Below are 26,302 nucleotides of genomic sequence, written 5' to 3'. Positions count from 1 at the left end.
CGAGCTGCTGGGCCTGGGGCGCTGCGAGCTGAGCGCAAGGGCTGCTGCAGCTTCTCCTCCTTCTGCTGTCCTGTTTTTCCCACTGCAGCTCGTGTGTTTCTGTCTGGGAGTCCCTTGTGTGCCCTTGGCCAGGGAACCACCCCCCCGTGCCGGAGGTCCCTGAGTTCAGGCATGCTGGGGTGGGGGCTGCAGTTGCTCCCCCTCTGGGAACTGGTGCTCAGGTCCTCAGCACAGCACCTGGAGCATCTCTTTGTGCCTCCTGGCACAAGGCTGGCAGGGCTCACCTGGCAGCTCCCCACCCCGTGCCCTGTCCATGCTAGGTGGTGGCAGGAAGCACGGGCTCTATTTCCTCCACTCTTTCTGTGCCCGTCTCGCACTCTGCCTTCCATGTTTGTGAGCTTAGAGCATAAGTACACATTGGGCAATGAGTGAGGTAAACAACAGCTCTGTGCCGCTGCGGAGCCCTTCTGGTAGTCCTGGAACCAAGGGCCGCAGCAGGGCTGGCGGAGCCCTGTCCTGCTCTGACCTCCCCTCTCCCACAGGCCGTGCTGCCATCCTGCTGCTCTGTGTCCGCTGCTGCCCTCCTGCTGCCGTCACGGCCCCGTCCCCATGGTCTGTTGGGCTGCGCAGGGGCCAGCGGGGCAGAGCGGGGCCCGGTGTGCCGCAGGGCGCTGACGTGGGAGCCGCCGCCGCCTGGACCTCGTGCTGTGGTAGAAGATCCCCGATACTCTGATGGATCTGAGGCCCTGCTCGCTGCTCCTCCTCTGGACTCTGGTGGTTGCCCTCGCTCTCCTGGCCCGAGAGGTGTTGGCCCAGCGCATTTACACCAACACCTGGGCTGTGCTCGTCCCTGCTGGGCCGCTGGAGGCCAACCGGCTGGCCAGGAAGCATGGATTCCTTAACCTGGGCCCGGTAAGTCCCTCGCTCCCCTTTTGCCGTGGGAATGATGTCCTCCATCGCCCTGCTGCGTTCCAGGCAGGGGACAGCACGGCATAGCATAGCATGTGCTGCCTGTGGGAGGTGGAGGGGGGAAAAGCCCATCCCAGATTGGGGGTGCTGAGGTCGCTGTACGTTGCTGAAGGCGAGAGGGTCTGACAGCACCGCGTGTCCTTGGCCCTTGCGCTGCCCTTCTGCAGTCCTGTGTCAGCAGGTCCCGCCACGCTCAGCTTTCTCTGCTGTCAGCCAGTGTGGGAACGGGGCTGTGTCAGTGCCATCCCTGCAGCTGCGTGGGCAGTGCTTGGGGAGTGTGGGACTGTGTTCCTCGTGGTCCTGGGTGTTCCCTGGGTCTCAGCTCTTCATACTGGCTGTGCGCTGTGCTCTGTGGAGCTGTGGGCAGGACGCACGACCCTGTTGTGTGTCATGTGCTGTTCTCATTGGCCAGGCCCTATGGAGCCATTGGGGTGGAGGGAGCTGGGTGCTGCCACATGGAGCCTGGGGTGAACCCTGGGGCCAGGTTGGACTGATGGGAGCTGTGAGGTTGGTGTGAACGGTGGAACCGGCAGCTGGCGGATCAGAGCCTTGTGGTTCCGCTGGCACCGTGTGGTGCGGTGTGGATGCTGGGGTGAACGCTGCGGCCCCGGCACACACGGCGCACTCTCCCAAGGTCAGGCACTTGGCTGGGCCACGCTGGCTCCCGCAGGAAGGAAGCAAGGGGTGAAATCCCAGAGGAAGTTGCACAATTTGTGGCTGCGGTGTCAGGACCTCGGTGGGAGCCAGCTGCTGGGAGTGTGGGAGGATGACCGCCATGGCAGCTGGCTGTGACTCGTCCTGCCACCCGAACGTGGCCCTGGCATGGCTGTGGGTGCAGCTTGTTCAGGGAGCCTGCGGTCCTTCTGTGCGTGTTGGGAAGAAGGGTGTGTATCAGGCTCTTCAAGAAGAGATCTGGGCTCATTCTGGCAGGCCGGGTCCTGCTGAGAACCCTGAGAATGAGACATAGGGCTGAGCTGCCTTCAGCCCCCTGGCTCCCAGCCTGCCTAGTGCTGAGCTGCGGTGGAGCAGATGCACAGCAGAGCCCCCAAAAGGAGATGTGGGCTCAGCTGAGCCGGAGGCACGGGTCTTGGCACGTCTCTGCTGCCACCAGGAGCCCATCCTGGTGTCTGTGCTGTGGGATGGGGCTGGAAGCGGGGGGTGTCTGAGTGCTCACACCGTGCTCCACAGAAGTCGTTCCTGGGGTGCTGGTGCTGCGGAACAGGACGCGGCTGGGAGGGGTGGGAGGAGCAGGCTCTAATGACTGCGCCCCAGGGAGAGCCCGAATTTGTGTCTGGGAGGACCCTGCCCTCCGTGGGGGCCGAGGCGCTGCCCTCAGAGATGTGCTGTCCTGCTGAGCCCAGCCCCACCTCTGCCCGCAGAGCCTGGGTGGGCAGCAGCCCCGGGACTGCGGCACCCTGGGCCAGCAGGGATGGAAGAGCCGGGAATGGATTGCAGTCCGCAGACATGCGCCTGGGGCCAATGGCCTTGCAGAGCTCCAAATGGATGGTGGCTGTAGGATGGGGACAGAGGCGAGGAACGGGCAGTATGGGGTGAGCTGGGGCACCGCTCGTACAGGATCAGCACTGACACGCAGAGCAGTGGGGCTGCATGGGGCTGGGGGCAGCGCCGTCCTTGCTGAGGACAGGAGCCGTGGGGATTAGGATGGCAGCGCGTGGACTGGTGGCTCCTGGCTGTCACCGCAGCGCCTGTGCAGACCTCATCCAGCCGAGTGAGCGGGCAGAGCCACGCTCTCCTTGAGGAACAATCGGGGCTCTGTTCGTGCCTGTGGAGGGATGAGGGCGTTGGGAGCCAGCCTGGCACAGGGGTGTCTCACCCCAGATGTGCGGGGTGAGTGATTCCCCAGCCTGGACAGGGCCTTGTCTTGCTGCCTATGACTCCAGGCAGAGTGGGGGGCTGGGTTGAACGTGCCCCTCCACAGGTGCCGACGCGTGTTCCTGCACCCTGAAGAGCACCGAGAGGCTTTGGGATGAGATGTGGCGCTTGGGGTTTGCTGCCTTGAGGTGCCTCTGAGCCACACAGGGCGTCCTTCCTATCGCTGCCTGGCTTGGGCTGGCTGTGTGCTGGCCAGGATGATGACACACATGTGCGGAGGTCTGATAAGCACTTAGGGCTGTCCTTAAAGGTAACCAAGCTTCTGCTGCAGCCTGGGGTGCTCAGAGAGAGGATCATCCTCCCCCTTCAGCCCTCAGCAGTCTGTGTGGTGGGGTTATGCCCTGGCTCCCAGCAGGCAGGTAAAAGCACAGCCTCTCTCCACCGCATGGCCTGCAGGACATGCAGGAAGAGGTGAGGACATGGCAGGACTGGAAAGGGTTTCAGGTTTAAAAATAACTGGTGGGGAGGCCGGAAGGCATCCTGGGCCAGCTGGGGCTGTGCCGGTGGCTGTGTAGCTGCCCTGAGCCTAAGCCATGCTCTTATATCTGGGGGCTGATGTGGGACAGCACTGCATGGCTCCATAGCTGTCAGTGTCTGTCCTGGGTGGGACAACTGTGTGACCCTTTGCCCCAGGACAGATATGCAGATTAGGAACCAGAGCTTCCTGGGTGCTCAGAGAGTGTCCTGTCTTAGGCAAACATAAGGAAGAACTGAGACTCAGCTCCCCCTGCCCTGGCTGCAGCTTGGTTGGACTGTTAGATACTTACTGAGGGTGCCAGTGGGGGATGGGGAAGCTGGCACTCATATCTGTCCTATTCCTTCTTCTGCTCCAGATTTTTGGTGACTATTACCACTTCCAGCACCGCGGCGTGGTGAAGCGCTCCCTTTCACCCCACCAGCCCTGGCACAGCCGTTTGGCAAGGGAGCCACAGGTAGGTGGGGGGGCTGCCCGTGGGACCCCTCGCCCAGCATGAGGCCAGCACTGGGCACAGAATGGGGTGAGCTGCCTCGATGCTGTGCGTTCAGAGGTCAGGGAGAGCCAGGGAGCCTGGCATGTGGCCAGCAAGGACGGAGGGAGGCAGACTAATACTGCTGCCTGCAGGCTGCCGTGGGCGCAGACAGCCATGGCCCCCTGGAGGGCCTTCCTTCCCCTTGCTTGGGGCTCCCAGCATGGCTTTGTGGCAGGATGGAAGCCATCCCCATGCTCTGGCTGCAGCCCAGTGGCCGGGCACATGTGCTGTCTGCCTGCCCTGGGTGCAGCAGGGCGTGCGGCGTGGCGGCTGCCAGGTGCTCAGTGCTGTGCAGAGCTTGGTGCTCTGCCTTGCGTGCTCCGCTGGAGCAGAGCTGGTGTCAATGAGGCTGAGGGCAGGGGAGGCCAGGACGGCCCTGGGCCTTGACTGGTTGGAATGCTGCAGCGCTGGCACTGTTGGCTGCTTTCTGGGCACAAGGAGGGCAGCGGGAGCAGGGGGAGCCTCATGCCCTCTCTGTGCCAGGTGCACTGGCTTGAGCAGCAGGTGGCGAAGCGCAGGACCAAGCGAGACATTTTCATGGAGCCCACAGACCCCAAGTTCCCGCAGCAGTGGTACCTGGTGAGTGTGGAGTGAGGGGTGTGGAGGTGGCGGCTGCTCTTGGCTGTGATGCTCATCGCAGCACCAGCAGTTGGGCATGGCTGACAGTGTCAGGACTTCTTTCTGCAGTACAACACAAACCAGCGGGACCTGAACGTGCGTCAGGCCTGGGAGCAGGGTTACACAGGCAAGGGCATTGTGGTTTCCATCCTGGATGATGGCATTGAGAAGAACCACCCTGACCTGGAGGCCAACTATGTAAGTGTGGGGCAATCCCTGGGTGGTGCACAGGAGCCTGTGCAGGGCTGGTGCCTGCTCACTGCAGCTCCAGAGCTGCATGGTGCAGGTGCAGGGTTCATGCCTGCCATGGGGGCGTGTAGGGTACAGCAACAGGGGCGAGTCAGAAACCTGCTCCCTGACTCAGCCCAGCAGTGGGGCATGTGGTACCAGCATGGCACCGGGGCGGTGGGACTTGCTGGCCAAGGCAGGCGCTTCTGACTGCCAGATCTGCCTTCCAGGATCCAGGGGCAAGCTTTGATGTCAATGACCAGGACCCAGACCCACAGCCCCGTTACACACAGATGAACGACAACAGGTGAGGGTGGCAGAGCCCACGTATAGCCAGTCCTCAGTGGGCAGCACTAGCGCTTGTGGATTTCAGGAGGGGTGGGGGTGATGCCCCATGCAGAACCCCCCCTCGTTTTCTGATGTCGGTAACGTCCTTCGGGACCACCCAGAGCTAGCACCGACTGTGCTGTGCCCTTCCCCAGAGCAGGGCAGGCAGAGCTCTGCAGTGCCCATTTCTGTGGGTTGGGCTTTGTCAGCCGCTCCATCTGGGGGAATGGAGACAGGTTGGGTGCCAATCCCACCATCTGCAGCTGGTGTTCAGCACCATGCACTCGCTGCCCACCTGAGTGCTTGGTGCTGTTCTAACTGCAGGCACGGCACTCGCTGCGCTGGGGAAGTCGCTGCTGTAGCAAACAATGGGATCTGTGGCGTCGGTGTGGCTTACAATGCCCGGATTGGAGGTGGGTGCCACCCTGTGATGCATCAGGAGCAGAGCCTGCAGCAGGTGTCTGCTCCCTCTGTGCTGCCACCAGGGCAGCCTGCGACAGCCTGCAGCTCCAGCAGCATGGAGAGCTCTCGCTGGTGGCACCTCTGCCCCGTGGAGCGTGGCCACCCGTGATGTCTGCTCTCTGGCCCTAGGTGTGCGCATGCTGGATGGGGAGGTGACGGATGCTGTGGAGGCCCATTCCCTGGGCCTCAATCCCAACCACATCCACATCTACAGTGCCAGCTGGGGCCCTGAGGATGATGGCAAGACGGTGGATGGCCCGGCCCGGCTGGCAGAGGAGGCCTTCTTCCGAGGGGTCAGCCAGGTGAGCGTTGGTTTCCTGGGGCCAGCTGAGCTCCCCAGGCCTCCGGTGTTGTCACAGCCTTCCTGCTGTGAGCTGTCTCCTGGCCCATCTCCGGGATCAGGCTCTGTTGGTTTTTCTGGTTCTTCCTGCACTGCAGCTCTGAGTCAGGGCCCGTCCTGCTCAGGATACTCCTCTCTCCAGAGCCGCCCTGTTCTCTGTGCTCTGAAAGCTCACATGAAGCAGGGCAGTACCTCCCTGGAGCCCCGCTGGGCCCTGCCTGGCTCTGCGCCACTCACCTCACCCCTGCCACCACCCGTCCTTCCCCACTGTCCCCAGCTGTCAGCTCAGCCTCAGCATAGCTATGGTGCAATTCTGTGCTGCATTCTGCCTGGGATTCCCCACATGGAAATGTGGGCACGCTGCTGGCAGATCCCCACACAGCGTCAGCTCTGCCCCACGCACTGTGAACAGAGCCACGGCACTCAGTAACGCTCTGCAGAGCTGCCGTGGGGCTGCAGGGTGCTGTGAGTTGCACACAACCGTGCAGCCAGCCTGGGTGATTTCTGAGCAGAGGAAGACATCTGTTCTTGGGCAAACCAATTCTGCAGCGCCTCCGCCAGCGATGCCACCCGGGGCAGCTCCTGTGGCCGCTGTGTCCACGTCCTGCCGCATCAGCCGGGAGCGCCGTGCCTCTCGCTGGATCCCAGCTGCCTGCCATGCTCTGTGGTGCTCAGTGTGCCACGAGCTGCATGCTGCACAGGCACCAGTGCTTACTCTGCCTTTGTTGTCAGGGACGTGGGGGGCTGGGCTCCATCTTCGTCTGGGCATCTGGAAACGGGGGCCGCGAACACGACAGCTGCAACTGTGATGGTTACACCAACAGCATCTACACACTGTCCATCAGCAGCACAACACAGTATGGCAACGTACCCTGGTACAGCGAGGCCTGCTCCTCCACCCTCGCCACCACTTACAGCAGTGGCAACCAGAATGAGAAGCAGATCGTGAGTGCCCCGAGGGGCTGTGGGCTTGGGGCACGTGGGACGGACTGGGGAAGCACGGCACCACCTTAGCGGGTCTGTTCCTCACAGGTGACAACTGACCTGAGACAGAAGTGCACTGAATCGCACACGGGGACATCGGCCTCGGCACCTCTAGCTGCTGGGATCATTGCTCTTGCCCTGGAGGCAAAGTAAGGCTGGGCGTGGAGCAGGGCCGGGTGGGGGGCTGCAGGGGTGCCTCGTGCTGGTGCCTAAGCCTCTTGTCTCCCCGCAGCAAGAACCTAACCTGGCGGGACATGCAGCACCTGGTGGTGCAGACCTCGAAGCCGGCGCACCTCAATGCCAATGACTGGGTCACCAACGGCGTTGGCCGCAAAGGTACCGGGGGGCAGGGGCTCGGTGCCCACGACAGCCCTGGGGCTCAGGAGGCCTCAGGGTGCAGCACTTACCCTGCTGTCCCTACAGTCAGCCACTCCTACGGCTACGGCCTGCTGGATGCTGGGGCCATGGTGAGCCTGGCCAGGAATTGGATCACAGTGGGACCCCAGAGGAAGTGTGTCATGGACATCCTCACGGAGCCCAAGTAAGGGCTGGTGAGCCCAGGCAGCCACTGCTTGGCATCTGCCCCGTGCGCGGCCCTGTGCAGGAGCCAAGAGACGCTTAGCACCAGGAAGGGAGCGGGGGGTGCTGGGCTCTGCTGCTGGGCAGGGCCAGGGAGCGCAGAACTGCCAAATGCTGCAGCCGGGCTGGGCAGGGTGCAGCCAGGAGGCTTCTGGGCTGGGACGCCGCGGTTTTGGGAGCAGCCAGTGCGAGTCATCACCAGACAGAGGGGCTTTCAGGGGTCAGACAGAAGCTCCTTTTACTCCTGCTTGGCCACCGCTGCAGCACAGCATCTGCTGAGTCCCGTCTGCGGCCAGGGCGGTACCAGGCCTGGGGGGCAGGCCCTGGGCTGGGGGAGGCATGGCCCTGTCTCTGCTGCTGCCCTGCCCTGCTCCCCTGGGCCTGGGCCCTGTGGGCAGGCGCCAGCCCCTTCCCTGCCCATCCCCGCTCCGTGTGGCCGCGTCCTGTGCCAGCAGCAGGGCTGGCAAGCTGCGGGCCATGGCGGGCCGTGCCTGTCCATCCCTGGCCGCGCTGCACGGGGGTGGAGCTGGCCCCTGGCTGCTGAAGAAAGGCCCCATTCACAGCTGGCACAGAGTGCGATTTAACGCGTGCTCAGCAGAGCAGAACCCTCCTTGCCCCTGGTTTCCTGGGAGTTGGGATGTGCTGCTCAGTTGCTGCTTCCTGCCCCATCCTGGCGGTGGAGAGAGGCTGTCAGCTGCCCCGGGATTATCTGCAGCTCCACCACTTGGCGTGGAGCTGGAGAGCAGCTGGGAGCTCCTGGGGGCACACGAAGCCCTGCACACTGGCGCTGCCTCACTGGGGGCACTGGGTTCACGCTGTTCCTCGGCAGGGACATCGGGAAGCGCCTGGAGGTGCGGCGGAAGGTTGACGCCTGCTTAGGGAAGGCCAACTACATCAGCCGGCTGGAGCACGCACAGGCCCGGCTGACGCTGTCCTACAACCGGCGGGGGGACCTGGCCATCCACCTCGTCAGCCCCATGGGCACCCGCTCTACCCTCCTGGCCGCCAGGTCGGTGCCTGGGCAGTGGGATGGCAGCTGGCAGCGGGTGCCCAGCTGTATGACCCACACCATCTCCTCTCTCCCCAGGCCCCATGACTACTCGGCCGATGGCTTCAATGACTGGGCCTTCATGACGACGCACTCGTGGGACGAGGATCCCTCTGGGGAGTGGCTGCTGGAGATTGAGAACACTAGTGATGCCAACAACTACGGTAGGGCTCGGCAATGGGAGCAGTGCCTGCATCCTGCTGGCACCTGGTGCTGTTCGGTGACTGGGCTGGGGAGGAGACAGAGCTGCTTTGGTTGTTGGGGCTCTGAGGTGGCCTGTCCCCCGCGACTGCATTTGTGCTTGTTCATGGAGGTGTCCCCGTGGCCCTTGTGCTGCCCTGGTGGTGTTGGTGCCCACCCTCCCTGTATGAGGTCGATGGGTGCGCTGCTGGTGCTCACCCCGTGTTGTTCCAGGCACGCTGACCAAGTTCACGCTGGTGCTGTACGGGACGGCCACCGACCCCCCTGGACTCTCCAACCAACTGGAGAGCAGTGGTTGCAAGACCCTGACCCCCAGCCAGACCTGCGTGGGTGAGTGCAGGGTCCCGTGTGGGTATGGGTGTGCGGATGACCCCCTCGGTGCTGACCCTTCTCTTCTTCAGTCTGTGAAGAGGGATACTACCTGCACCAGAAGAGCTGCCTGAAGCGCTGCCCCCCCGGCTTCGCCCCTGGCGTGCAGAGCACACACTACAACCTGGAGAACAGCATGGAGCCCATCACACCCCAGCTCTGCCTGCCCTGCCACCCCTCCTGCGCCACCTGCACAGGGCCCGGCCCCAACCAGTGCCTGACCTGCCCCGCGCACTCCCACTTCAGCAGCTTGGACCTCTCCTGCTCCCACCAGACGCAGAGCAGCCGTGCATCCCCTGCCCTGGCAGAGGGTGAGGGGCAGCCTGAGGCCCCCCCTCCAGCCAACCCGCTCGTCCTCATTGCCAGCCTCAGCTGCGTTCTCATCGTTGTCATCTTCATCACCGTCTTCCTGGTGCTGCAAGTGCGCTCCGGGTTCAGCCTGCGGGGCGTGAAGGTCTACGCCCTGGACAGCGGCATCATCTCCTACAAGGGGCTGCCCTCTGACATCTGGCAGGAGGAGGGCCCTTCCGAGTCGGACATTGAGGAGTGCGAAGTGCACAACGAGAGGACTGCCTTCATCAGAGACCAAAGTGCCCTTTGATGAGCCCTCCGCCCCTCCCTTCTCCTCCCGGCACCTCGGGGCCGGGGCAGGTGAGGCCGAGGGGCCTGGACTCTGCCCCCGTCCCCCTCCGCGGCATTCTGGGCTCCTCACCGCTGGAACCGTCCTCAGCCCTGCGCCGTCCCCGTCCCAGACCATCTCTCACAGCCTCGTGTCCGGGCCGTGCCCTGTGCTGGTGTGTGGCCAGACCCTGATGCCGCCTCTGTGCCGGCAGCCACGTTCCTTACCCTGGGCCGGCGGTTGCTGGGGGCCACACGAGGCTGCAGGGATGGGAGCTGGGCGCCCTCGTTGGTGTTGCCCCGACTGGGCTACCTGAGGCTCCCCGCCACCTCCCCAGGGCCTGTCTGCCTCCACCCGTGCCCTTCAACAGCAATAATGGCCAGGCCTCAGCCCCCTACCTCCTTGCCCGCTGCTGCCTGTCCCACCACAGCCACCTGCAGCGCGGATCGGAGCCCAGTGATGGAGGGCGTGGGCATGGCAACGCCTTCCCCAAGGCTGTGCCCTCAGTGCAGAGAGGGCCCCCCGCTCAGCAGCAGCCCCTGTTCTGCCCTGGGCAGGGCTGCGGTGCTGCTGGGTCTGTTGGGCAGCGTTGGTGCCCCCCGTTCCCGGCTCTGACGCACCCTGAGAGGGCCGGGCAGAGCCTACTGTGCTGGCAGCCCCTGCCCCACCGCCCCGGCCCCGATGTGCCTTTCCCCCACTTGGTGACAATCCGTTCTGTTCCCCCCCGGAACCCCAGGCACCCCCCCGCCCTCAGCACACTCCCTGCACGGTGGGGGTCGGTGCCGCCCGCCCCTTGGCCGTCCACCACCGCTGCACACCGGGGCCGTGGCACGGGCTCCTGCCTGCCCTATGCCCACCCTGGCCCATGGACGGAGCTGCTGGCGGGGGGGCACAGGACTATTTTTCTATAATAACTTTTTGGTGCACAGTAATTTTTTCTTGTAATTTAATCAGCCGGGAGCTGCCTCCTGAGCCCATTTTTAATTTAATGGATGTGGATATAACGCTAGAGAGACTGAGTTATTAAATGTTCAGAACTATGCAAACCAGCTCCGCTGCCTGTGCTATGTGTCCTGCTGCCCCGAGGTTGTGGGGGGCCCTGGGCAGGGCTGAGACCAACCCCACTCCCCTTCCTCCCCCCCAGAGCTGGGGGCTGGGGGCTGAAGGTGTGCTGGCACCCAGGTGGCAGTCATCCCACTCACCTGAGTGACGGGAAGCAGCTTCCAATCGTAAACCCGTGGTGAGGGGAGCTAATTTTGGCTGCAGCGAGGTGGGGCAGCAGGGTGCAGAGCTCACGCTGCAGCAACGTGCCCAGTGCAGCCCCGTCAGCTGCAGCACGTTGCCCATGGGCAGCCTGGGGTGAGTAGCCAGGTGTCCCCAGCCCTGCTCCCACTATGGATGCGCTGCGTGCTGCAGGCAGAGCCAGACCCAACCTCACTGTGCCCCTGGCCCCAGGGCAAGCCCTGAGCTGCATCCCTCACATGCTTGCATGGAGGCAGCTCCTCTCTGCAGAGCCCTTCATGCTCCTGGCCACAGCATCTTCCTGTGGTCACGAGCAGTTCTCTGTTGTGTGCACGTGGCTGCGGGAGCTGCTGCCATGGCTCTCTCCTCTCTCTCCTGCCTGGAGCTGTGCTGCAGCCACGCACCTGCTGCCATCAGTGAAGGCTGCACAGGGCTGAGATGGTGGCTCCAGGCAGGAGCAAACGGGCACTGCAGGTGGGATTTGGCCACTGGCTGTGCAGTGCCTGTGCAGCCCCGTGCAGCAGAGCAGCACCGAGCTCTGCTGTGAAAGAAGGGATGAAGGATGTGAAACTGGGTGAGCTGCAACGCAGCCCGCAGTGACCTTCCTGCTGCAGGCAGCGGTCAGGGCTGCTGGAGAGCAGGGCTGTGTGCAATCATGGTCACGGATAGGGCCCTGCAGCTCAGCCATCCTCACAGACATGGCACAGTCAGATCCCAGCCCTGTGCAGCTCAGTGCCCAGTGCCAGCAGGGACAGCCTGCTCTGCGTAGGAGAAGCCAGGCAACACTGGGCTGGGATAAGTTGTGAGTTGGCACAGCGCTCGCTGAATGTGAGCAGATGCTGCAGATGTCCAAGGAGCAAGTTGTGCACACGGATGCTGCTATATGACCAGCAGCTCAGAAAATAAAACCATTCCTGGATGGGCTTTGGGGTCAGGCAGCGGTGGCTGGAGGCAGGTCAGCATGTGCCACTGCACAGAGCAGCTGCAGTGCTTCTGCTCTGACCCTGAAATGTGCCGTGAGAAAGGCTGTTTCCAGGGTGACCAGAACCAACGGTGCCCAGGAGCTCCAGCAGCACGGTGTGCCATGCTGTGCTGTGCCGTGCTGTGCTGCCCAATGCTGCACTTGATGCGTTGTGACACTGTTGTCTTCCTTGGTTGTGACCACCGAGGCATTGCTCAACTATGAGAAGGCAAGTCAGGAACTTCCTTAAGAAGTAGAAACAACTTACTCGTATCTTGCAGGTGACCACAGTATCACCTTAGGGCCAGAAGGCACCGCTTGGCAGAGGAGGGGCTTCCAAAGAGGCTGCTGGGCTAGGCTGCAGCTGGGGCACATGCAGCAGTGCTGAGGGGTGAAGCCTTGCGGTCTGCCCACGGCTGCAGGCACCCTGGGAGCATCACAGTGTGCTGAGGCACTGCTCCTTGAGTGCCTGTGCATGAGCTGCTGTTTCTGAGGGCCATGCTCGAGGGGTGGCGTTAGAATGGTCCCCTTCCATAGTGCTGCACAGAGCCCTGGGTGCCTCACCCGCCCCTGAAGCGGGGACAGGGAGAGCGGCTGCAGGCACAGGGATGGCTGAAAAGGCTTTGCTGGGTCAAACCCCTGAGGGGCCTCGGCTGAGGATGGGGTCCACAAGGGCAATGCATGGCAGCCTGGCCCAGCCAAAAAAGATCCCTGGGTTCCTGCAGGGCCAAATCCTGCAGAGAAAGGCCTTGGTGCACAATCGTTAGCAGCGGCAGCAGGGCTGGGGGCTGACAGCCGCAGAGAGGCTGCGTGACACAGTTGGCCCCGAATATGGCAGACTGGCAGGGAGGGGAGGAAGCGCAGGAAATCTCGCAATGGCTGTATGGTCAGTGCAGGGTTTCCTGTTCCTCTCCGGGTGCCGGAGCTGCGTCAGGTCAGTTGCACCGGCCCCAGCCTCAGGAACACACCATCATCAGCGCTGCAGCGGGGACCTGGCGGCACACGCAGGTTGGAGGCACCGTGCCCAGCAACACGCTGACGGGATGGGGGACCCTTCTGTAGGGCTGGGGGGGTTACTGCCCCGTTCCTCCATTGGGTTGTGGTCTGTGCTGGGACATCTTGTACTGCGTGGAGCTGGGCTGCAGCACCCTCCCGCTGCTGGCTGCTCCACTGCTGCACGGCTGGGCACCCCAGGGCCATGCGCAGGGACACCTCCAGCCTTGGCATTTTCCCCCAGGGCTCGGCGCCCCGTTCCCCTCACTGCCTGGCTGTCCCTGACATAGGCACAGGGGTGACCCCGTGTTGGGGCAGGATGGGGTCAGAGCTGCTGGAGCCGCGTGGGGGCATGTTGGGGGCATGGTGGGGGCACCGTGCCACTGCTCTTGGTCACATGGCAGAGTGATGCAGGTTTTTGACCCCATGCTTCCTTGCTTCCTTCTCCCTGGCACTGTCCCTGCGGCAGCCCACGTTCCACACTGGGTGCAAGCAGCCTTCCTAGATGCTTTGAATGTGTTTTGCAAGGCAGATTGTGCAGGGCACAGTCTGCCCCCGGCAATGCAGCCTCAGGGCTGGCCAGGGGCGCAGCTGTGAGGGGGGCATGGGAAGCAAAAGGGCCCTGGCCATAGCTGAGCACCATGTGGGCTTCAGAACTGCATAACACAGCTCAGGCTGCCCAACTGCAACTCTGCAGCCCCATCCCACCAGTGCCATGGGCTTTGGGCCAGAGCTGTGGTGCCCGAAGGGGCACAGTGCGCTGCTGCAGCTGCAGGACAGTGAGCTGCGCCTCCTGGAGCTGATGAAGAAGTGGATGTCACAGCGTGCCAAGAGCGACCGGGAGTACGCGGGGATGCTGCACCACATGTTCTCTCAGCTGGAGAAACAGGAGGGCCTGGGGCAGCTCCGTGCCACCGACCACAGCAGCCGGATCGGGGAGGTAGGGACAATTCAGTGCGCCCCCAGACCCGGCACAAGCAGACGGCCATCCCCACGCTGTGCTGACACCCTGTCCTGCAGTCGTGGTGGATCCTGGCGAGCCAGACAGAGACACTGAGCCAGACGCTGCGGCGGCACGCAGAGGAGCTGGCAGCAGGGCCGCTGGCCAAGCTGAGCGTGCTGATCCGTGACAAGCAGCAGCTTCGCAAGGCCTTTAGTGAGCAGTGGCAGCAGCTCAGCCAAGAGTACGCCCGGGTAGGGCCCTATGGGCAGTGGGGGGCTCGACCCTCAGCCTGAACCAGCCCTGCTGACGGCACCTCCTCTGCAGACCACACAGCAGGAAATGGAGAAGCTGAAGGCACAGTACCGCAGCCTTGTGCGTGACAGCACCCAGGCCAGGCGCAAGTACCAGGAGGCCAGCAAAGGTGTGTGCCAGCCCCATTCCCACACACCCCCTGCCGTGCCCTGCCGTGTCCCCCACCAGTTCCCCTTGAGCCCCACCGGCATGCCGGGGACATCCAGACCCCCCGCAGCCCTATGGGGCCCCATGGCACAGCCCTGGGGATGCAGCGGGAGAGCTGAGGGGAGGGTGTCTCCCACGGCATCTCCCTGCAGACAAGGAGCGGGAAAAGGCGAAGGAAAAGTACGTGCGCAGCCTCTGGAAGCTCTATGCCATGCACAACCAGTATGTGCTGGCTGTACAGGCGGCTGCGCTGCACCACCAGCACCACTACCAGCGTGCGCTGCCCACCCTGCACGAGTCCCTCTACAGCCTGCAGCAGGAGATGGTCCTTGTTCTGTAAGAGCCCTGCACCCCGCTGCTCCACCCCAGCAAGCCCTCTCTTCCTGCACCCTTTTTGCCCTCAAGAGCTGGAGATGTTCCCTCCCCCTCCAGCCTCAAGCGCTGTCCTCATTGCCTGCCCCATGCACGTCCTTTCCCTGGCACCGAAGCCATCACAGATGGGGTCAGAGCTACGTGGCTGGGGCTGTGTGCACCCCAGGAGCAGCCATCCCAGGCACTGGGGGGCCATGGGGCTCAGGAGGGTGGCAGCTCCCAGCACATGCATCCCTGCAGGAAGGAGATTCTTGGGGAGTACCATAGGATCAGCAGCCTGGTGCAGGAAGACGTGCTGGCCATCCACCAGGAGGTTGCCCACGCCATCGAGATGATCGACCCCACCACTGAGTACAGCAGCTTTGTTCAGTGCCACAGGTACGGCGGCTTGGCTGTGAGCAAGGTGCAGCACAGCGTCACTGGGTGGATGCAGCAGAGTAAGCATCAGTGCTGCACCGGGTCCTGCAGGTATGACTCTGAGGTACCGCCGGCAGTGGTCTTTGATGAGAGTTTGCTGGAGGAGACAGAGAGCCTGGAGCCAGGGGAGCTGCAGCTGAATGAGCTGACCATTGAGAGCGTGCAGCACTCGTGAGTGTGGCTGGGACACGGGCAGTGGGGGTGGCAGGCACATGGCTCAGCACCCATGTCCCTGCAGCCTGACATCCATCGAGGAGGAGCTGTTGGCCAGTAGGGAGGCAGTGAGCAGCAAGGAGCAGCGGCTGCTGGAGCTGCAGGCTGAGCTGCGGGGCGAGGAGCTGGCACTGAGCCCCGGGGAGCGGTGAGGTGCAGCGGGTGGCAGGGCTGGGCTGGGGGCTGGGTGGGCAGGAGATGAGCCTGCTACATCCCATCCCCAGGGTGCACTTGCTGGGCAAGAGGCAGGGGCTGCAGGAGGCCCAGCAGCAGCTGCAGGGCTGCCTCTGTGCCCAGGCCAAGCTGCAGGCACAGCGGGATATGCTGGCCAACAAGCTGGCAGAGCTGGGCTCAGGGGAGCCCCGTCCCGCCTTACCCCTGCAGGAGGACCAGCAGTCAGTGTCCTCCACGGTGAGTCCCGCCCACGGCCACCAGAACCACAGGGCTGGGGCCTGCTGGGCTCCAGTGGCTCCACACCTCGTCCCTCTGGGAGACAGAGCATGTTTTCCCCCAGGATCAGGAGCGCAGTGGGGTGACTGCGCTGGAGACCATCAAGAACCACATCTCGGGCATCTTCGGTTCCAGGTTCTCGGTGAGGCCCTGGACACCTGCAGCCACTCTGACCCTGCTCTGATGAGCCTCCCAGTCCCTTGGCACCCACTGCCCCTCCTGTCCTGCCCTGCAGCCCTGCTTCCATTGCTCTCCAGCCCCGCTCCGCTCCCCACACTGCAGCAGCCCCTCTGTCCTGCCGCCCCTTCCCCCTGCACCGCTGCAGGAGCCGGGGCACGGCTGGACTCACCTCATCTTCACCCAGCTGCCACCTCCCGTGCCCCTCATCCCGGAGGTGCAGAAGCCACTGTGCCAGCAGGCCTGGTACCACGGGGCCGTCCCGCGCTCGGAGGTGCAGGAGCTGCTGAGCTGCAGCGGGGACTTCCTGGTGCGGGAGAGCCAGGGGAAGCAGGAGTACGTGCTCAGCGTGCTGTGGGACGGGCAGCCCCGGCACTTCATCATCCAGGCTGCTGATGTGAGTGAGCGTGGCACCGGGGGAGGCCTGGCAGGGGCAGATGCTGGAGCTGTGCCCTGGATGTGCAGCCACAGGGAGTCGCCCTGGTGTCAGAGCACGGGATGTGTGTGTGTGGCTTGACTCTGTGTGTGTCCTTGATGGACCAAACCTGGAGCATAGAGTGTGAGCCTGCATCATGCATATGGACATGCGCTTGTGCCATGTGAAAGTCTGCAACCTCATGCATGCACCCCACGTGGTGGCACACAACATGTGTGCAGTCCCCCACGCACGCGTTCCACCACATGGGCACACAGAGGTGACCCCGCAGCCTTCCCTCCCTGCAGAACCTGTACAGGCTGGAGGGTGACGGCTTTCCCACCATCCCGCTGCTCATCGACCACCTGCTGCAGAGCCAGCAGCCCATCACCCGCAAGAGTGGCATCGTCCTGACCAGAGCTGTGCTCAAGGTGAGGGTGGGCAGAGGCGGCAGCGCCCCGTCAGAGCACAGCCCCGGCAACTGCCTCCATCCGCCTGCACGACATCTCCGCACGAGGGGGAGCTGCAGGGCAAAGGGAAATGCTGCTGGAGCTGGGGGCTGCTCGCCGACCTCGGGTCTGCTGCCCACAGGACAAGTGGGTGCTCAACCATGAGGACGTGCTGCTGGGGGAGCGCATTGGCAGGGTGAGTTGGGTGCTGGTCCTGGCAGCGGTACAGCTTGGGAGCCCATTGGCAACTTGCCGACACTTCTGTGTCCCTCGGCAGGGGAACTTTGGGGAGGTGTTCAGCGGCCGCCTGCGTGCTGACAACACCCCCGTGGCGGTGAAATCCTGCCGGGAAACCCTGCCGCCCGAGCTGAAGGCCAAGTTCCTGCAGGAGGCCAGGTCTGTGCGGCCGCCACTGTCCCGGCCCATCCGTGAGCCCCAAGTACTCGGGGCTGCTCAAACCCGCCGGGATGCAGCGCTGCTGTGGCCGAGCGCTGGCTGGGCAGAGTCCCTGGGACAGCGCACAGGCGGCTGTGCTGGGGGCAGATGGGCCCCCGCCCGCTCGCAGTGCCGTTCGTTGTCCCCGCAGGATCCTCAAGCAGTACAACCATCCCAACATCGTCCGGCTCATCGGCGTCTGCACCCAGAAGCAGCCCATCTACATTGTCATGGAGCTGGTGCAGGGTGAGGCCCGCGGCCTCTGCAGCCCTGATGTGTGTGTGCTGTGTGCCGGCACACCACGCTGCTCACCGCAGTGCACCGCGGCAGCCGCCCAACAAACAGCTCCACGCTCTGCGTTGCAGGAGGGGATTTCCTGAGCTTCCTGCGCAGCGAGGGGCCCCACCTGAAGGTGAGGGAGCTGATCAAGATGACAGAGAATGCCGCGGCGGGCATGGAGTACCTGGAGAGCAAGCGCTGCATCCACAGGTGGGCTGGAGGCACAGGAGCTGGGGCCCCATTAATGGGCGCACAGCTGATGGCCTCGAGCCCCCCAGGGACCTGGCTGCCCGCAACTGCCTGGTGACAGAGAAGAACACCCTGAAAATCAGCGATTTCGGGATGTCACGGCAGGAGGAGGATGGTATCTATGCCTCCACGGGGGGCATGAAGCAGATCCCCGTGAAGTGGACTGCCCCCGAGGCTCTGAATTACGGTATGCGGTGTGGGCACAGCCCGGGCACCGAGCAGGGAGGGGGGGCACCTGGGAGGGAAGCGGGCAGGCTGTGCTGCGGAACACTGGAGGTTGGGTGGCAGCATCCTGCACTCCCTCGGGGCGGGTGGCCGGCAGCTGGGCTCCCACCGGGCGGCGGCGTCATCGTCGCCCACTGCCCACCACATCCCCAGGCCGGTACAGCTCGGAGAGCGACGTGTGGAGCTTCGGGATCCTGCTGTGGGAGGCCTTCAGCCTGGGCGCCGTGCCCTACGCCAACCTCACCAACCAGCAGACGCGCGAGGCCATCGAGCAGGGTGAGCGGGGAGCGCGGCCGGGGGACCTCGAGCCGTTCCCGACGGGACCGCGGGACCGGGGCCGCCGTCCTTCCGCCCCGTCCATCCCTGCCGCCCACAGGCGTGCGGCTGGAGCCCCCCGAGCAGTGCCCCGAGGACGCGTACCGCCTGATGCAGCGCTGCTGGGAGTACGACCCCCGCAGGCGGCCGAGCTTCGGCGCCATCTACCAGGAGCTCATCGCCATCCGCAAACGGCACCGCTGAGCGGCTGCGCCCGCCCGGGCGGCGGGGCCGGAGGCGCGGAGGGCCGCGGTGCGCGGTGCGGAATAAAAGCCGGCTCTGCAGCGCCGCGTCTGTCGTGAGCTCCGCCGGGCGGTGCGGCGCGATCCGGGCTCGGCGCCACCGCTCCCCCCCGAGCTCCCGTCCCGCCGGCCCCCCGGAACCGGGCCCCGGGGCCCGGACGGGCGGAGCGGCGGGCGGGGTTTGGCCCATCGCGGCCGCGGCAGCCGGCGGAGGCCGGGCGCGATGTGAGGACGGGGCCGGGCCGCGGAGCCGCGCAGGGTAAGCGCGGGGCGGAGGGGGGGAACCGCGCCGCACGGCTCCGGCCCGGCCCGGCCCCCCACGGGCCGCCCCCCGCCCTTCCGTTCCATCCCTGCGCCGGGGCTGCGGGACTCCCGCTCCGCCCGCCCCCTCTCCCGGCTCCGGCCCTGCTGCGGGCCGCACGGCCCCGGCCCCGGCCCCCCCGACCGCCCGGCTCCCCCGGCGCAGCCCCTGGGTCCCCCGCTCCCCGCTCCGCCGCGGCTGAGGGCCGGCCCTGAACGGGGGCCGCGTTCTGCCTTCGGCGCGGCGTCAGCCGCTATAAATACCCCGGATCGGACTGAGCGGGACGCAAAGGGCACGGGCGGGGGAGGGGGAGGCGGCACCGGGGGTCCCGGCGGGCGGGGCCGCCGGTACGGCGAGGTGGACGCGTCCGGAGCCGGGGCTGCCCCTGCGCCCTCCGCCCGCACCAGGTGCGTCCCGCGGCGCTGCGGGATGAAGCTGAAGAAGCAGGTGACGGTGTGTGGGGCTGCCATCTTCTGCGTGGCCGTCTTCTCCCTCTACCTGATGCTGGACCGCGTGCAGCACGACCCCGCGCGCCACCAGAGCGGGGGGAACTTCCCCCGGGTGAGCGGCTGCGGGGCGGGCGGGGATCGTGCGGGCCGGGAACTCCGGGGCAGAACACCGCGCTGACCGCGGCGCCCGCGTCCCCAGAGCCAGATCTCGGTGCTGCAGAACCGCATCGAGCAGCTGGAGCAGCTGCTGGAGGAGAACCACGAGATCATCAGCCACATCAAGGACTCGGTGCTGGAGCTGACGGCACACGCCGACGGGCAGCCCGCGCCGCCCCGTCGCGACAACGGCTCCTGGACGCTGCCCCCCGAGAGCCGCCCCAGCTTCCTCGCCGTCTCCCCGCAGGACTGCCAGTTTGCACTGGGGGCCAAAGGCGAGAGCCCCGACCTGCAGGTGAGGGCCGGGGGGGGGCTCCGCAGCGCTCCGTGCGGGGAGAGGGCAGCCCGGCGGCTGCGCGCTGCTGGGGGCTGCGGTCTATCCTGAGCTCTCCCCCCGGCAGATGCTGGCCGTTTACTCCCTGCTGCCCTTCGACAACCAGGACGGCGGTGTTTGGAAGCAGGGCTTCGACATCACCTACGAGCCCAGTGAGTGGGACGCTGAGCCTCTGCAGGTGTTCGTGGTGCCGCACTCCCACAATGACCCTGGTGAGAAGTGGGGTGAAAGTAGGTGGAGGGGAGGAGCCATCCAGCTCCTGCCGTGCCCGGTAGGCCCCTGTGACCACCCCCTTGTGCTGGCAGGCTGGATCAAGACCTTTGACAAGTACTACTATGACCAGACGCAGCACATCCTCAACAGCATGGTGCTGAAGATGCAGGAGGACCCACGCCGACGCTTCATCTGGTCTGAGATCTCCTTCTTCTCCAAATGGTGGGATAACATCAGTGCTCAGAAGCGGGCTGCAGTGCGGAGGTAGGGCCCACACTCCCTGTCCGTGCCCTGAGGAGGGCTCTGCCGTGGCTCACTGCAGTGCTGACCGTGTCCCCGGGTGTCCTTTGCAGGCTGGTGGGAAATGGGCAGCTGGAGATGGTGACGGGTGGCTGGGTGATGCCCGACGAGGCGAATTCCCACTACTTTGCCATGATTGACCAGCTAATTGAGGGGCACCAGTGGCTGGAGAAGAACATTGGTGAGAGCTGAGCAGGACGCAGGGCAGGAGGAGTGGGGTGCTGGGGGGGGGCTGTCCATGAGGGGTGCTGATGGTCCCTGTTCTCTAGGTGTGACACCGCGCTCGGGCTGGGCTGTCGACCCCTTTGGGTACAGCTCCACCATGCCCTACCTGTTGAAGCGCTCCAACCTGACAGGCATGGTCATCCAGCGTGTGCACTATGCCATCAAGAAGCACTTTGCTGCCAGCCAGAACCTGGAGTTCATGTGGAGACAGACATGGGGTGAGGGGCTGCTGGGGAAGTGGCCGTGGTGGGGGGACCTGCAGGAGTGGTGGCAGCTGGGAAAAGCTGCTGACCGCTGTCACACGTGGCTGGGGAGTGGAGTGCAGGGCAGCAGGGGCTCTGCTACTCAGTGGTTTTGCTCTGTGGAATGGCCCCACGGTGACACCTGAATGAGCCATTGGCAGATCTTGTGTGCCACATCGCTGTGCCCCCACACGCTCTGTGTGTTCTGGGCCCTCTGCTAGGAGGCAGCAGAGGGAGAGCCATTGCTGATGCTTGTCTGCCCTTGGTCCTGCAGACCCGGACTCCAGCACTGACATCTTCTGCCACATGATGCCGTTCTACAGCTACGATGTGCCCCACACCTGCGGGCCAGACCCCAAAATCTGCTGCCAGTTTGACTTTAAGCGCCTACCAGGCGGCCGCATCAACTGTCCCTGGAAGGTGCCGCCCCGCGCCATCACAGAGGCCAACGTGGCGGAGCGGTGAGTGCTGTGAGTGCAGGGCTGAGCAGCACCGAGCCGCACCTCCGGCCGGCGGCCGGCCTCATGCCCTGACCCCACGGCAGAGCTCAGCTCCTGCTGGACCAGTACCGCAAGAAGTCCAAGCTGTACCGCAGCAAAGTGCTGCTGGTGCCCCTGGGAGACGATTTCCGCTACGACAAACCGCAGGAGTGGGACGCCCAGTTCCTCAACTACCAGCGCATCTTTGACTTCCTCAACGCCCAGCCCCAGCTCCACGTGCAGGCAGGTGCAGGAGGGCCGGGCAGCCCATGGGGCAGAGCTGGGGAGCAGTGTGGTGGGGAATGCAGGCGGGGGTGGGCAGCGGGAGGAGCCCCCGCAGCTCTGCATCACACTCAGAGCTGTGTGCCGTCCCGCAGGCGCAGTTTGGGACGCTGTCCGACTACTTCGATGCGCTGTACAAGAAGGCGGGCATCGTGCCGGGGATGAGGCCGCCCGGGTTCCCCGTGCTGAGCGGGGATTTCTTCTCCTACGCGGACCGGGAGGACCACTACTGGACGGGCTACTACACCTCCCGGCCCTTCTACAAGAGTCTGGACCGCGTGCTGGAGGCACACCTCCGGTGAGGGGTCAGAGGGGGCCGGGGGGGGCCGGTACCAGGGCAGGGCTGGGGATGACACTGTCTCTGCGCAGGGGGGCAGAGCTCCTGTTCAGCCTGGCATTGGCCCACGCGCGCCGCGCCGGCGCCGACAGCCGCTATCCGCTGTCCGACTACAGCCTACTGAGCAGCGCCCGCCGCAACCTGGGGCTCTTCCAGCACCACGACGCCATCACCGGCACCGCCAAGGAGGCCGTGGTGGTTGACTATGGAGTGCGGTGCGTGTGGGTGGCAGGGCACGGCCCCAGGGTCTGTCTTGGGCAGGGGCCAGTGCACGTGGGGCTGGGTAGGGGTATGGGAGTGGGAGTGGGAGTGGGAATGGGAATGGGAATGGGAATGGGGGCCCGTGGGTTCTGGCTCACTCTGCACAGTACTGTGCCCCAGGCTGCTGCATTCCCTCACCAACCTGAAGCGTGTAATCATCAATGCTGCACATTACCTGGTGCTGGGGGACAAGGACACGTACCGCTATGACCCTGCCACGCTTTTCCTCAGTCCGGTGAGCTGCACTGCCTGCCTGATGTGGGCTGGGGGCTCTGGGGAAGTGTCACATCCCTGAGCCAGGCTGGGCTCACAGGGACCCCCTGGCTGTGACTCACACCCCTCCTCAGGATGACACGCGACTCAATCAGGACTCGCTCCCAGAAAAAACGGTTGTCAAGCTGGATGCCTCGCCAAGGTAGGGCTGCGTCTTGCTGCCTGAAGCTGGGTCTTGTGTTTGGGGTTTATGGGCATATGGCACTGCTGGGTGCTGCAGAGCATGGGGCACACAGAATGCCATGAGCTGAGTGTGGCCATCCTGTGCAACCCCACCCCACAGATTCCTGGTGGTGTTCAACCCACTGGAGCAGGAACGCCTGAGCCTGGTGCCTCTGCTGGTGAACTCTCCACACGTGCGTGTGCTGTCTGAGAACGGGCAGCCGCTGCCTGCCCAGCTCTCTGCACACTGGAGCTCTGCCACCGATGCAGTGCCTGACACCTATCAGGTAGGGGCTGCCCCGCTGCCCACTGTTGCCACGGGGCCCTGCCCTGCCGGCAGCAGCACTCGAGTGCCCTCCATGGAGCTGCTGGCTCAGGGCTCCTGCTGCCTGCAGCTCTCCATCCTCGCCCGCCTGCCTGCGTTGGGGCTGCGTGTGCTGCAGCTGCAGAAGTCCTTTGATGGCCACAGCACGCTGCAGTCCTCTGTGCGTCTGTACCTGCACGGCCGGGACGTGACTGTGCGCCAGCAGGAGGCTGTCCCTGTGCAGGTCTTCCCGGCCGCCCCTGATGACTTCTGCCTGGAGAGTCAGCACCTGCGTAGCTGCTTCTCGGGCAGCTCAGGCCTGCTGCAGGTGGGTGCAGGTCCAAAGATTGAAAGAGGGTGGGTGCCTCAGCGCTGCCTCATGTGAGGGGAGCTCATTGCTGTGTCACCTTCACCCTGCAGAGTCTCCGCTGCGCTGGGGAGGAGCGGGAGCAGCGGGTGAGCACTGAGTTCTTCATCTACGGCACCCGGACTTCCAAGGACAAAAGCGGAGCCTATCTCTTCCTGCCTGATGGCGAGGCCAAGGTACGGGGCTCTCTGGGGAGCGTGGCTGGCAGTCGTGCCCACAGCCATAAGATACTCCTGGAGCAGCAGACTCAGCACAGCCCTCCTTCCCCACAGCCCTACACCCCCAAGGACCCCCCCATTGTGCGAGTGACAGAAGGTCCGCTCTTCTCTGAGGTCTCCAGCTACTACCAGCATGTCCAGACCGTGGTGCGACTCTACAATGTGCCAGGTGAGATGATGTGAGGCTGTGAAAGGGAGGTCCGGGGCGTGGGGTGATTCTGCCCACAGGGCCCACCCTCACTGCTGCCCGCAGGGGTGGAGGGGCTGTCCCTGGACGTGTCATGCCTGGTGGACATCCGTGACCATGTCAACAAGGAGCTGGCCATGCGCTTCAGCACCAACATCGAGAGCGACAACACCTTCTTCACGGACCTCAACGGCTTCCAGGTGTGCCAGCAGGCTGGGGAGGGATGGAGTTGCCCACAGGGATGGTGCCCTGCTGCTGGGCCCCCTGACCCCATCCCTCGGCAGATCCAGCCCCGCAGGTACCAGCAGAAGCTGCCGCTGCAGGCCAACTTCTACCCCATGCCTGCCATGGCCTACATCCAGGACACGCAGAGCCGCCTGACGCTGCACACAGCCCAGGCCCTGGGGGTCTCCAGCCTGGGCAGTGGTGAGGCAGGGCTGTGGGGCTGTCGGGACCATGCAGGGTGGCCGGCCGGTGCTCAGCCGGGGCATGGGCTCTTTGCAGGCCAGCTGGAGGTGATCCTGGACCGGCGCCTCATGCAGGATGACAACCGAGGCCTGGGCCAAGGGCTGAAAGACAACAAGCGGACCTGCAACCGTTTCCGCCTCCTCCTGGAGCGCCGCAGCAGCGCCAGCAAGGTGCCTGGGCAGGGTGTGGGGGTCAGGCAGTGTCACTCAGAGCCTGTGGTGGTGTGGAACACATGGGCACCAGTGTGTGGATGGCTGCAGGGTATGCGGCCGTGCCCAGGGTGTGTGTGGGGGGGGGTGGGATGGCTGTCCTGCTGCGGGGGCATGCTGTCATCACGCTGCTCATCGTGGTGTTCTCGTCCTGTCACCTCGTTGCTCTCCATCCTTGCACACTTTCACCCGTTCAGAGCTCCAGCTTCTTTTCCAAACTGGCCTCCGTGCTTAAAGCCTTGGGCTTCCCTGGCTCCAGGACCGGCAGCCCCGAGGTAACGGCCGGCCCGGCCTCGCCGTTGCTCCCAGTCTCGTGCACTAGCTGCTAGCCTCTAGCCTAGCCGGCCCGTAGCGGTTTGTAGTCCGACCATCAGGCTGCACGGCCTGCGGCCATTTGGGTGACGAGGAGGGAGAGGCTGCGCATGGCGTGGGGTCCGGGTGCCTGGTGCCGGTTCTCTAAGGAGCTGGAGGCCCTGTGGCCCCGGCGCTGCAGCCGCACTGCCAGTGCTGACTGTGCTTCTTGCAGGTACAGGACGGCCGCCCGGTCAGCTTCCCCTCGCTGCTGAGCCACCTCACCTCCATGCATCTGAATGCCGAGGCCCTGGTCCTGCCGGTGGCTCAGCAGCCGGCCCTGCCAGCCCTGCGCTCCTTCGCACCCCTCTCCACAACCCTCCCCTGCGACTTCCACATCCTCAACCTGCGGACGCTGCAGGCAGAGGTGAGTCGTGGCCCTGTGCTGCGTGAGGACGGGTGACCCTTGGGCTGTTGCTGCCCAGTGTTGTGCCTTTCCCATGCTCCTGCAGGACGACTCGCTGCCCTCGGCTGAGGCAGCCCTGATTCTGCACCGCAAAGGCTTTGACTGCAGTCTGGAGGCCAAGAATCTGGGATTTAACTGCACCACCAGCCAGGGCCAGGTAGGAGATGCACTGGGGCGCTCTGCTGTGCTTGCTGCAAGCATGCTGTTCTCCAGCCAAGCCAGGATAGGGGCAGGAGAGGCCTTCAGACCCCTAGCACCAACGTCCCAGAATCGTTGGCTGTTCAGAGGTCCCACGCTGCAGCACCCGGCCAGCTCTGCCCTTTGCCCAAGCAAAACTGCAGGATGCAAAGCAGGGGTCTGGGGCCTTGTATGGGCACTACATTCCGCAATGAGGAAGGGCAGAGCCTGGGCAGGGTCAACATGGTGCCCTGGGTGCTGAGGGGATGGGCAGCTGCTGGTAGGCATGGTGTGGGGCTGCCCGTCCTGCTCATCAGCAGCACCCCACTTGTCTCTCCATAGCTGGCACTGGGCAGCCTGTTCCAGGGGCTGGAGCTGAACTCCCTGCAGCCCACATCGCTGACCCTGATGTACCCGCTGGGCACAGCCTCCAACAGCACCAACATCCAGCTGAATCCCATGGAAATCGCCACTTTCCGCATCCGCCTGGGGTAGTGCCTGTCAGAGTAGGATGGGAGCAGAGTGGCTGCACGGCGTGGGAGCAGCAGTGCCAGCACAGCCCACAGAGACCTGGCTACATGGCCCACAGCAGGCGATTGGTGCTCAGCAGGAGGTGCCAGACCTGCAGAGGCTGCTACCTTCTTATTTATTAGTTCTGTGTCCTCAGATAGATTTCAATGAACTGCCGTGGCAGGGCTGCACAGAGGCTTCTGGATTCTGGGCACAGAGGGCATGGGCTGGGCGCTACTTGGAGCAGAGAAGGGTGACAGTGGGTCAGCATGACGGACTCTGCCTTGCTGTGTTTGCACAGCTGCCTGGGATGGCGCCCACCTAGAGCCTGGCTACCACAGCACAGCAACACGTAGGTACCAGGGGCCAGGCAGGCACTGTGGACTGGAACCTGAGCTCACCTGGAGCTTGTAGGAAATACGAGTCTGTTTCCAAGAGCCCTGGCCTGCGTCTGGTCTGTGCTTCTCACACCAGTGGGGCTGGTGAATGGGAGCGGTGCTCTGTGGGGATGGGGCAGACCTTGCTCCTGCATACTGGTGGCGCTGCCAAACCCATCTGTTCCGTGGGGCCTCCGAGGCTGCAATAAGCTGCACTGTGTCCCGTTGCTG

The 26,302-nt window shown here is 64.5% G+C and overlaps 3 protein-coding genes across 5 annotated transcripts; all 3 read left to right on the top strand.

Moving 5' to 3' along the window:
• The first annotated feature begins 600 nt into the window (after nucleotides 1-600).
• FURIN (furin, paired basic amino acid cleaving enzyme) lies at nucleotides 601-10,693 on the top strand. Its single transcript, XM_042829638.1, has 15 exons — nucleotides 601-912; nucleotides 3,696-3,794; nucleotides 4,356-4,451; nucleotides 4,560-4,688; nucleotides 4,949-5,025; nucleotides 5,370-5,458; nucleotides 5,637-5,809; nucleotides 6,580-6,792; nucleotides 6,880-6,980; nucleotides 7,064-7,167; nucleotides 7,255-7,372; nucleotides 8,240-8,419; nucleotides 8,498-8,622; nucleotides 8,873-8,989; nucleotides 9,061-10,693. Exons 1-15 carry the CDS (start codon nucleotides 733-735, stop codon nucleotides 9,627-9,629), a joined length of 2,370 nt encoding a protein of 789 aa, XP_042685572.1. The 5' UTR covers nucleotides 601-732; the 3' UTR covers nucleotides 9,630-10,693.
• A 2,077-nt stretch (nucleotides 10,694-12,770) lies between these two features.
• FES (FES proto-oncogene, tyrosine kinase) lies at nucleotides 12,771-18,445 on the top strand. 2 transcript variants are annotated; one of them, XM_042829616.1, is made up of 19 exons: nucleotides 12,771-12,858; nucleotides 13,541-13,783; nucleotides 13,864-14,037; nucleotides 14,111-14,207; nucleotides 14,398-14,581; nucleotides 14,858-14,995; nucleotides 15,086-15,205; nucleotides 15,273-15,395; nucleotides 15,472-15,658; nucleotides 15,762-15,839; nucleotides 16,062-16,271; nucleotides 16,598-16,720; nucleotides 16,881-16,934; nucleotides 17,016-17,134; nucleotides 17,325-17,419; nucleotides 17,539-17,662; nucleotides 17,731-17,888; nucleotides 18,080-18,202; nucleotides 18,303-18,445. In XM_042829616.1, the coding sequence occupies exons 2-19, from the start codon at nucleotides 13,559-13,561 to the stop codon at nucleotides 18,443-18,445; spliced, it is 2,475 nt and encodes an 824-aa protein (XP_042685550.1). In that variant the 5' UTR covers nucleotides 12,771-12,858; nucleotides 13,541-13,558. The 2 variants fall into 2 exon arrangements, with proteins under 2 accessions (XP_042685550.1, XP_042685551.1); XM_042829617.1 differs by lacking the exons at nucleotides 12,771-12,858; nucleotides 13,541-13,783 and having other exon boundaries at nucleotides 13,939-14,027.
• A 720-nt stretch (nucleotides 18,446-19,165) lies between these two features.
• Nucleotides 19,166-26,129, top strand: MAN2A2 (mannosidase alpha class 2A member 2). Of its 2 annotated transcripts, XM_042829609.1 has the most exons (22): nucleotides 19,166-19,345; nucleotides 19,433-19,684; nucleotides 19,791-19,935; nucleotides 20,029-20,200; nucleotides 20,290-20,417; nucleotides 20,506-20,679; nucleotides 20,978-21,164; nucleotides 21,248-21,425; nucleotides 21,560-21,762; nucleotides 21,834-22,016; nucleotides 22,183-22,297; nucleotides 22,410-22,477; nucleotides 22,619-22,784; nucleotides 22,893-23,129; nucleotides 23,222-23,344; nucleotides 23,441-23,555; nucleotides 23,640-23,773; nucleotides 23,858-23,999; nucleotides 24,078-24,211; nucleotides 24,777-24,968; nucleotides 25,054-25,164; nucleotides 25,527-26,129. In XM_042829609.1, the coding sequence occupies exons 1-22, from the start codon at nucleotides 19,214-19,216 to the stop codon at nucleotides 25,677-25,679; spliced, it is 3,444 nt and encodes a 1,147-aa protein (XP_042685543.1). In that variant the 5' UTR covers nucleotides 19,166-19,213; the 3' UTR covers nucleotides 25,680-26,129. The 2 variants fall into 2 exon arrangements, with proteins under 2 accessions (XP_042685543.1, XP_042685544.1); XM_042829610.1 differs by lacking the exons at nucleotides 24,777-24,968; nucleotides 25,054-25,164; nucleotides 25,527-26,129 and adding an exon at nucleotides 24,448-24,756.
• Nucleotides 26,130-26,302: the final 173 nt, after the last annotated feature.

This window comes from Centrocercus urophasianus, unplaced genomic scaffold (genome assembly GCF_019232065.1).
Source record: "Centrocercus urophasianus isolate 14NV4802_14NV808 unplaced genomic scaffold, USGS_Curo_1.0 seq_316, whole genome shotgun sequence".
Classification (NCBI taxonomy): Eukaryota; Metazoa; Chordata; class Aves; order Galliformes; family Phasianidae; genus Centrocercus; species Centrocercus urophasianus.
Note: the sequence above shows the minus strand (reverse complement) of the source record. Positions and strands in the feature narration are given on the sequence as shown.

Coding starts and splice junctions, on each gene's coding strand:
- FURIN (XM_042829638.1), top strand. CDS start 733: ATGGATCTGAGGCCCTGCTCGCTGCTCCTCCTCTGGACTCTGGTGGTT. Junction 6,981..7,063: donor GCTCTTGCCCTGGAGGCAAA/GTAAGGCTGGGC, acceptor GTCTCCCCGCAG/CAAGAACCTAACCTGGCGGG. Junction 8,623..8,872: donor TAGTGATGCCAACAACTACG/GTAGGGCTCGGC, acceptor GTGTTGTTCCAG/GCACGCTGACCAAGTTCACG.
- FES (XM_042829616.1), top strand. CDS start 13,559: ATGGGCTTTGGGCCAGAGCTGTGGTGCCCGAAGGGGCACAGTGCGCTG. Junction 16,721..16,880: donor TGACCAGAGCTGTGCTCAAG/GTGAGGGTGGGC, acceptor TGCTGCCCACAG/GACAAGTGGGTGCTCAACCA. Junction 17,889..18,079: donor CCCCGAGGCTCTGAATTACG/GTATGCGGTGTG, acceptor CCACATCCCCAG/GCCGGTACAGCTCGGAGAGC.
- MAN2A2 (XM_042829609.1), top strand. CDS start 19,214: ATGAAGCTGAAGAAGCAGGTGACGGTGTGTGGGGCTGCCATCTTCTGC. Junction 21,165..21,247: donor GAGGCCAACGTGGCGGAGCG/GTGAGTGCTGTG, acceptor ACCCCACGGCAG/AGCTCAGCTCCTGCTGGACC. Junction 23,556..23,639: donor GCGACTCTACAATGTGCCAG/GTGAGATGATGT, acceptor TGCTGCCCGCAG/GGGTGGAGGGGCTGTCCCTG.